We start from the raw sequence: 10,142 nt of genomic DNA, 5'->3' as shown, positions 1-10,142 counted from the left end.
TATTGTCTTCGTTCAGTTACGTATTGCTGTAATACCAGAGTAATGTTAGTAATATCAGAGTAATGTTAGTAATATCAGAGTAATGTTAGTAATATCAGAGTAATGTTAGTAATATCAGAGTAATGTTAGTATCAGAGTAATGTTAGTAATATCGAGCAATGTTAGTAATATCAGAGTAATGTTAGTAATACCAGAGTAATGTTAGTAATATCAGAGTAATGTTAGTAATACCAGAGTAATGTTAGTAATATCAGAGTAATGTTAGTAATATCAGAGTAATGTTAGTAATATCAGAGTAATGTTAGTAATATTTAATTTAGTAATATCAGAAGTAATGTTAGTAATATAATATCAGAGCAATGTTGGTAATATCAGTAATGTTAGTAATATCAGAGTAATGTTAGTAATATCAGAGTAATGTTAGTAATATCAGAGTAATGTTAGGAATATCAGAGAATGTTAGTAATATTTACATTTACAGAGTAATGTTGGTAATATCAGGTAATGTTAGTAATATCAGAGTAATGTTAGTAATATAAGAGTAATGTTAGTAATATCAGAGTAATGTTAGTAATATCAGAGTAATGTTGGTAATATCAGAGTAATGTTAGTAATATCAGAGTAATGTTAGTAATATCAGAATAATGTTGGTAATATCAGAGTAATGTTAGTAATATCAGAGTAATGTTAATATCAGGTAATGTTAGTAATATCAGGGTAATGTTAGTAATATCAGAGTAATGTTAGTAATATCAGAGTAACGTTAGTAATATCAGAGGTAACGTTAATATCAGTGCTGAGGTGCAGAGAGACAGTCTCTTACCTGGAGGTATTCGGTGAAGAAGAGCCCAGCTCTGTCTTCAGTAGTTGCCTAGAAGAAAACAGCAGTTTAACATTCTGAACTGGGTGGACACACAGAAGTAGAGGCGAGACACACTATGCCACATTGTTCCTGTCTCCTTCTCTTTCAACACCTTCCTCACCCTTCTCACTGCCCCTCTCTCTTTCCTCACCCTTCTCACTGCCTCTCTTTTTTCCTCACCCTTCTCACTGCCCCTCTCTCTTTCCTCACCTTCTCACTGCCTCGCTCTCTTCCCTCACCCTTCTCACTGCCTCTCTCTCTTTCCTCACCCTTCTCTGCCCCTCTCTCTTTCCCTCACCATTCTCAATGCCTCTCTCTCTTTCTCACCCTTCTCACTGCCTCTCTCTCTTTCCTCACCCTTCTCACTGCTTCTCTCTTCCTCACCCTTCTCACTGCCTCTCTCCTTTCCTCACCCTTCTCACTGCCTCTCTTTCTTTCCTCACCCTTCTCACTGCCTCTCTCTCTTTCCTCACCCTTCTCACTGCCTCTCTTTCCTCACCCTTCTCACTGCCTCTCTCTCTTTCCTCACCCTTCTCCCTGCCCCTCTCTCTTTCCTCACCCTTCTCACTGCTCTCTCTTTCCTCACCGTTCTCACTGCCCCTCTCTCTTTCCTCACCCTTCTCACTGCCTCTCTCTCTTCCCTCACCCTTCTCACTGCCTCTCTCTCTCTTCCCTCACCCTTCTCACTGCCTCTCTCTCTTTCCCCTTCTCAATACCTCTTCTCTTTCCTACCCTTCTCTGCCTCTCTCTCTTTCCTCACCCTTCTCACTGCCTCTCTATCTTCCTCACCCTTCTCACTGCCTCTCTCTCTTTCCTCACCCTTCTCACTCTCTCTCTTTCCCTCACCCTTCTCACTGCCTCTCTCTTTTCTCACCCTTCTCACTGCCTCTCTCTTTCCTCACCTTCCTCACTGCCTCTCTCTCTTTCCTCACCCCTTCTCACTGCCTCTCTCTCTTTCCTCACCCTTCTCACTGCTTCTCTTTTCTCACCCGTCTCACTGCCTCTCTATCTTCCCTCCCACCCGTCTCCTGCCTCTCTCTCTTCCCTCACCCTTCTCACTGCCTCTCTCTCTTTCCTCCCACCCTTCTCACTGCTTCTCTTTTCCTCACCCTTCTCACTGCTTCTCTTTCCTCACCCTTCTCCTGCCTCTCTATTTTCCCTCACCCTTCTCACTGCCTCTCTCTCTCTTTCTCACCCTTCTCACTGCCTCTCTCTCTTTCCTCCCCTTCTCACTGCTTCTCTTTCTCACCCCGTCTCACTGCCTCTCTATCTTCCCTCACCCTTCTCACTGCCTCTCTCTCTTCCCTCACCCTTCTCACTGCCTCTCTCTCTTTCCTCACCCTTCTCACTGCTTCTCTCTTTCCTCACCCTTCTCACTGCCTCTCTATCTTCCCTCACCCTTCTCACTGCCTCGCTCTCTTTCCTCACCCTTCTCACTGCCTCTCTTCTTTTCCTCACCCTTCTCACTGCCTCTCTCTCTTCCTCACCCTTCTCACTGCTTCTCTTTTCTCACCCGTCTCACTGCCTCTCTATCTTCCCTCACCCTTCTCACTGCCTCTCTATCTTCCCTCACCCTTCTCACTGCCTCTCTCTCTTTCCTCACCCTTCTCACTGCCTCTCTCTCATTCCTCACCCTTCTCACTGCCTTCTCTCTCTTTCCCTCACCCTTCTCACTGCCTCTCTCTCTTTCCTCACCCTTCTCACTGCTTCTCTATCTTCCCTCACCCTTCTCACTGCCTCTCTATCTTCCCTCACCCTTCTCACTGCCTCTCTCTCTTCCTCACCCTTCTCACTGCCTCTCTCTCTTTCCCTCACCTTCTCACTGCTTCTCTATCTTCCTCACCCTTCTCACTGCCTCTCTCTCTTTCCTCACCCTTCTCACTGCCTCTCTCTCCTCACCCTTCTCACTGCCTCTCTCTCTTTCCTCACCCTTCACTGCCTCTCTCTTTCCTCACCCTTCTCACTGCCTCTCTATCTTCCCTCACCCTTCTCACTGCCTCTCTCTCTTTCCTCACCCTTCTCACTGCCTCTCTATCTTCCCTCACCCTTCTCACTGCCTCTCTCTCTTTCCTCACCCTTCTCACTGCCTCTCTCTCTTTCCTCACCCTTCTCACTGCTTCTCCTATCTTCCCTCACCCTTCTCACTGCCTCTCTATCTTTCCTCACCCTTCTCACTGCCTCTCTCTCTTTCCTCACCCTTCTCACTGCCTCTCTCTCTCCTCACCCTTCTCACTGCCTCTCTGCCCTTTCCTCACCCTTCTCACTGCCTCTCTATCTTCCCTCTCACCCTTCTCACTGCCTCTAACCCTTCTCACTGCCTCTCTCTCCTCACCCTTCTCACTGCCTCTCTCTCCTCCCCTCTCTCCTTTCCTCACTGCCTCTCTGTCATCTTCCCTTTCACCCTTAAACCCACTGCCTCTCTATCTTCCCTCACCCTTTCCCACCCCTCACTGCCTCTCTCTGCCCTTTCCTCACCCTTCTCACCCTCATGCCACCAAACATGTCACTCCTCTGTGCCCTTTCCCACCCCTAAACCCACATGTCACTCCTCTGTGCCCTTTCCCACCCCTAAACCCACATGTCACTCCTCTGTGCCCTTTCCCACCCCTAAACCCACATGTCACTCCTCTGTGCCCTTTCCCACCCCTAAACCCACATGTCACTCCTCTGTGCCCTTTCCCACCCCTAAACCCACATGTCACTCCTCTGTGCCCTTTCCCACCCCTAAACCCACATGTCACTCCTCTGTGCCCTTTCCCACCCCTAAACCCACATGTCACTCCTCTGTGCCCTTTCCCACCCCTAAACCCACATGTCACTCCTCTGTGCCCTTTCCCACCCCTAAACCCACATGTCACTCCTCTGTGCCCTTTCCCACCCCTAAACCCACATGTCACTCCTCTGTGCCCTTTCCCACCCCTAAACCCACATGTCACTCCTCTGTGCCCTTTCCCACCCCTAAACCCACATGTCACTCCTCTGTGCCCTTTCCCACCCCTAAACCCACATGTCACTCCTCTGTGCCCTTTCCCACCCCTAAACCCACATGTCACTCCTCTGTGCCCTTTCCCACCCCTAAACCCACTCGCTCAGCCCAGTGACAACACCAACACCTTACTTGCTCTATGAACACTGTGTGAACACTGTACTCTATGAACACTGTGTGGTACTCTATGAACACTGTGTGGTACTCTATGAACACTGTGTGGTACTCTATGAACACTGTGTGGTACTCTATGAACACTGTGTGGTACTCTATGAACACTGTGTGGTACCCAAACATTCAAACACTTAGGGAAATGGAGGGAAATGGTATTGGTCAAAGCCAAGGCATATCTATACACTGAGTTTACAAAACATTAAGAACATCTGCTCTTTCCAGAACAGTCTGACCAGGTGAATCCTGGTGAAAGATATGATCCCATATTGACGTCAGTTGTTACATCCACTTCAGTCAGTGTAGATGAAGGGGAGGAGACGGGTTAAAGACGGAGTGTTAAGCCTTGTGACTGCTGAGATGTGGATTGTGTCTGTGTGGCCTTCAGAGGGTGAATGGACAAGACAAAAGATTTAAGTGCCTTTGAACGGGGTCTGGTAGTAGGTGCCAGGAGCACCGGTTTTGTGTCACGCTCCTTCAGTTTCTAGTGACACAGCTGTGGGAAGTTTTGGAGTCAACATGGGCCAGCCTCCCTGTGGAACGCTTTCGACACCTTGTAGAGTCCATGATCCAATGAATTGAATGCTGTTCTGAGGGCAAAAGGGGTGCAATGCAATATTAGGGAAGTGTTCTTAATGTTTTGTCCACTCAGTGTAGATTCCTAAACAGGTCCTCTGGCAGTGGTGGAAAAAGTACCTAATTATCATACTGGAGTAAAGGTAAAGATACCTTATTAGAAAATGACTCAAGTAAAAGTGAAATTCACCCAGTAAAATACTACAGGGTAGCCTAGTGAGGCAACAGGGTAGCCTAGTGAGGCAGCAGGGTAGCCTAGTGGGGCAGCAGGGTAGCCTAGTGAGGTGGCAGGGTAGCCTAGTTGGGGCAGCAGGGTAGCCTAGTGGAGCAGCAGGGTAGCCTAGTGGGGCGGCAGGGTAGCTTAGTGGTTAAAGCGTTGGACTAGTAACTGGAAGGTTGCAAGTTCAAACCCCCGAGCTGACAAGGTACAAATCTGTCGTTCTGCCCCTGAACAGGCAGTTAACCCACTGTTCCCAGGCCGTCATTCAAAATAAGAATTTGTTCTTAACTGACTTGCCTAGTTAAATAAAGGTAAAATAAAAAACATGAGTAAAAGTCTACAAGTATTTCTATTTGTTTTTTATCAAAAGTAAAAGTATAAATCATTTCAAATCCCTGATATTAAGCAGACCAGACAGCATCATAATTATTATTATTATTATTATAAATGTACAGATAGCCAGGTGCACACTCCCACACTCAGACATCATTTACAAATGAAGCATGTGTGTTTATTGAGTCCACCAGATCAGAGGCAGTAGGGAGGACCAGAGATGTTCTCTTGATATGTGTGTGAATTTGACCATGTTCCTGTCCTGTTAAGCATTCCAAATGTAACGAGTACTTTGGGTGGCAGGGAAAATTTATGGAGTGAAAAGTACATTATTTGCTTTAGGAATGTAGTGAAGTAAAAGTTGTCATAAATATAAATAGTAAAGTACAGATACCTAAAAAATGACGTAAGTAGTACTTTAAAGTATTTTTACTTATGTACTTTACACCACTGTCCTGTGGTAGACTGGAGAGTAAGACAGGTACTTCCTTTTTCACATCCAGTAACGAGAAGGTCACAGGGCTCCTCATAACCACACAGGAAATGACCCATCATGTCTTCTACAGCAGCAACGGACTGACAGAGTTTATAATCTGACTGGAAGACAGGGTATAGAGTCATGTCCAACAGCCTAGTTACTCAGCTGACTGGAAGACAGGGTATAGAGTCATGTCCAACAGCCTAGTTACTCAGCTGACTGGAAGACAGGGTATAGAGTCATGTCCAACAGCCTAGTTACTCAGCTGACTGGAAGACAGGGTGTAGAGTCATGTCCAACAGCCTAGTTACTCAGCTGACTGGAAGACAGGGTATAGAGTCATGTCCAACAGCCTAGTTACTCAGCTGACTGGAAGACAGGGTGTAGAGTCACGTCCAACAGCCAAGTTACTCAGCTGACTGGAAGACAGGGTATAGAGTCATGTCCAACAGCCTAGTTACTCAGCTGACTGGAAGACAGGGTATAGAGTCATGTCCAACAGCCTAGTTACTCAGCTGACTGGAAGACAGGGTATAGAGTCATGTCCAACAGCCTAGTTACTCAGCTGACTGGAAGAAAGGGTATAGAGTCATGTCCAACAGCCTAGTTACTCAGCTGACTGGAAGACAGGGTATAGAGTCATGTCCAACAGCCTAGTTACTCAGCTGACTGGAAGACAGGGTATAGAGTCATGTCCAACAGCCTAGTTACTCAGCTGACTGGAAGAAAGGGTATAGAGTCATGTCCAACAGCCTAGTTACTCAGCTGACTGGAAGACAGGGTATAGAGTCATGTCCAACAGCCTAGTTACTCAGCTGACTGGAAGACAGGGTGTAGAGTCATGTCCAACAGCCTAGTTACTCAGCTGACTGGAAGACAGGGTATAGAGTCATGTCCAACAGCCTAGTTACTCAGCTGACTGGAAGACAGACAGTATAGAGTCATGTCCAACAGCCTAGTTACTCAGCTGACTGGAAGACAGACAGGTATAGAGTCATGTCCAACAGCCTAGTTACTCAGCTGACTGGAAGACAGGGTATAGAGTCATGTCCAACAGCCTAGTTACTCAGCTGACTGGAAGAAAGGGTATAGAGTCATGTCCAACAGCCTAGTTACTCAGCTGACTGGAAGAAAGGGTATAGAGTCATGTCCAACAGCCTAGTTACTCAGCTGACTGGAAGACAGGGTATAGAGTCATGTCCAACAGCCTAGTTACTCAGCTGACTGGAAGACAGGGTATAGAGTCATGTCCAACAGCCTAGTTACTCAGCTGACTGGAAGAAAGGGTATAGAGTCATGTCCAACAGCCTAGTTACTCAGCTGACTGGAAGACAGGGTATAGAGTCATGTCCAACAGCCTAGTTACTCAGCTGACTGGAAGACAGGGTATAGAGTCATGTCCAACAGCCTAGTTACTCAGCTGACTGGAAGAAAGGGTATAGAGTCATGTCCAACAGCCTAGTTACTCAGCTGACTGGAAGAAAGGGTATAGAGTCATGTCCAACAGCCTAGTTACTCAGCTGACTGGAAGAAAGGGTATAGAGTCATGTCCAACAGCCTAGTTACTCAGCTGACTGGAAGACAGGGTATAGAGTCATGTCCAACAGCCTAGTTACTCAGCTGACTGGAAGACAGCGTGTAGAGTCATGTCCAACAGCCTAGTTACTCAGCTGACTGGAAGACAGGGTATAGAGTCATGTCATGTGTTACTGTGTTTGGTCAGGTAGCTCCAGATTCAGGAAATGAGAGAGCTGTGTCCACACCATTACCAGCCTGTCTAAGTACTGTATCACTGTGGCACGTATCCTGGAAACAGTAGAATGTCTGTTGTTGTTGAGTTGAATCATTTATACTCCAGTATTCAGCAGGGCAGACATCATGTCCCCAAGCCATCACGTTTGATGAAGTCTGTAGATTGTGGTGTCCAATAAAAACACTACATTCAGAAATATAACACACACACACACACACACACACACACACACACACACACACACACACACACACACACACACACACACACACACACACACACACACACACACACACACACACACACACACACACACACACACACACACAGCACTCTACAGGATTGGGCCTGATGAGAAATAAGCCATGCAATGGAAACAGCCTCATTATGTTGAAGCAGAGAGTCATGTGTAATAAGACTATGGTGAATTGACAACATCATGGCATTTACAGTCTGAAGTCCAACCATAACCCTGGGCTATGTCTAATGCAAGGAACAACCTCTTACACGCGCATCAGGGTGAATGTAAAGGGTGTGTGTGTGTCTGTTTGCAATGCATGCGTGTGTGCTTACGTGCCTGTCTGACTGTTTTATTCTTGTCTGTATGTTTGAACATATTAACATGGTTTGAGACAGACAGACAGACAGACAGACAGACAGACAGACAGACAGACAGACAGACAGACAGACAGACAGACAGACAGACAGACAGACAGACAGACAGACAGACAGACAGACAGACAGACAGACAGACAGACAGACAGACAGACAGACAGACAGACAGACAGACAGACAGACAGCGAGAGAGAGACAGACAGCGAGAGAGAGACAGACAGCGAGAGAGAGACAGACAGCGAGAGAGAGACAGACAGCGAGAGAGCGACAGACAGCGACAGACAGCGACAGACAGCGACAGACAGCGACAGACAGCGACAGCGACAGCCAGACAGACAGACAGACAGACAGACAGACAGACAGACAGACAGACAGACAGACAGACAGACAGACAGACAGACAGACAGACAGACAGACAGACAGACAGACAGACAGACAGACAGACAGACAGACAGACAGACAGACAGACAGACAGACAGACAGACAGACAGACAGACAGACAGACAGTTTTTACTCAACGATTCAACCATTAGGAACATGTTCTGGTGGTTAAAAACGGCCCACTACATGTCACTGAGTGGCAATTCTACTGAGCACTGAAACACTAGGCAGGTTCTATGAACACCAGCCATTTGTATTTGTGGGTTTGCCTTGTTATTGTGTGCATATGTGGGGAGTGGGTGTATGACTGTTTTCCATTCCACCCTGGCAACACATTCTCACATGTACACCTTCAACCTCAAAACGGAAGGCAAGTCAATATCAATTTACAGTTAAAACCAGGCAGAATGCTTTGGCCCGTTAAAATGAATCCTCTGAGCCTGATGTACAAAGAGCTGCTCATGCATATATAAAGATAACACTAGCTAGCACCACCACCAAGTCAAACCGAAATACGCTATTCAATTTGCTCTTCACAGATCTCCCTTTCTGGTCATTTCTACTGTGTTTACCAGAAAGGTGAAACAGGTGAAACTCTGTCTTACTGTGTTGTTTTTACTAACAGCAGGGTCATTCTTACAGCTGTGGTTATTAGAGTTGTGAGGAGAGATGAGAAAGTGTGTGACTGGCAGAGGCAGAGAGAGAAACAGAGAGTGAGAAACAGAGAGCGAGAAACAGAGAGAGAGAAACAGAGAGAGAGAAACAGAGATAGAGAAACAGAGAGAGAGAAACAGAGAGCGAGAAACAGAGAGAGAGAAACAGAGATAGAAACAGAGAGAGAGAAACAGAGAGCGAGAAACAGAGAGAGAGAAACAGAGAGTGAGAAACAGAGAGCGAGAAACAGAGAGAGAGAAACAGAGAACAGAGAGAGAGAAACAGAGAGAGAAACAGAGAAAAAGAGAGAGAGAGAGAAACAGAGAGCGAGAAACAGAGAGAGAGAAACAGAGAGAAACAGAGAAGAGAAACAGAGAGAGAAACAGAGAGAGAGAAACAGAGACAGAGAGAGAGAAACAGAGAGAGAGAAACAGAGAGAGAAACAGAGAGAGAGAAACAGAGAGAGAAACAGAGAGAGAGAAACAGAGAGAGAGAAACAGAGAGAGAAACAGAGAGAGAGAAACAGAGAGAGAGAAAACAGAGAGAGAGAAACAGAGAGAGAACAGAGAGAGAAACAGAAAGAAACAGAGAGAAAAACAGAGAGAGAGAAACAGAGAGAGAGAAACAGAGAGAGAGAAACAGAGAGAGAAACAGAGAGAGAAACAGAGAGAGAGAAACAGAGAGATAGAAACAGAGAGAGCGACAGGGAGCGAAAGAAACAGAGAGAGAGGGAGAGAGAGACAGAGAGCAATAGAAGTGTATAGGTACAGGTCAGAGGTTATACAGTATGTCACCTGACTCCCTCATTGAGGATGTAGAGGTCATTCTCTCCCAGGTCTTTCCTCTGGAACACAGCTATCACCGCATTGTGGATGCTGCAGGAACACACACACACACACACACACACACACACACACACACACACACACACACACACACACACACACACACACACACACACACACACACACACACACACACACACACACACACACACACACACACACACACACACACACACCGGGAGACAGTGTTAGAGTACAGCAGGGGAGAAAGCAGCTGCAGCAAACAAACAAACAATAGAGAGATGATCAGAACGTACAGTCCAATTAT

General features: G+C 46.4%; 1 protein-coding gene across 1 annotated transcript in view; it reads right to left on the bottom strand.

Moving 5' to 3' along the window:
* Positions 1 to 819: 819 nt before the first annotated feature.
* LOC124027183 (proline-rich protein 5-like) overlaps positions 820 to 10,142 on the bottom strand; it is a 34,059-nt gene continuing 24,736 nt past the window's right edge. Inside the window, exons 4-5 of the mRNA XM_046339649.1 lie at positions 9,824 to 9,904; positions 820 to 871 (exon numbers count right to left, since the gene is read on the bottom strand). Of these exons, the coding sequence (XP_046195605.1) occupies positions 820 to 871; positions 9,824 to 9,904 (133 nt within the window). The remainder of the gene's footprint in view (positions 872 to 9,823; positions 9,905 to 10,142) is intronic.

Source organism: Oncorhynchus gorbuscha, unplaced genomic scaffold (genome assembly GCF_021184085.1).
Source record: "Oncorhynchus gorbuscha isolate QuinsamMale2020 ecotype Even-year unplaced genomic scaffold, OgorEven_v1.0 Un_scaffold_2968, whole genome shotgun sequence".
NCBI lineage: Eukaryota > Metazoa > Chordata > Actinopteri > Salmoniformes > Salmonidae > Oncorhynchus > Oncorhynchus gorbuscha.
The sequence above is the reverse complement of the archived record's forward strand: the minus strand, read 5'-3'. Positions and strand labels throughout refer to the sequence as shown.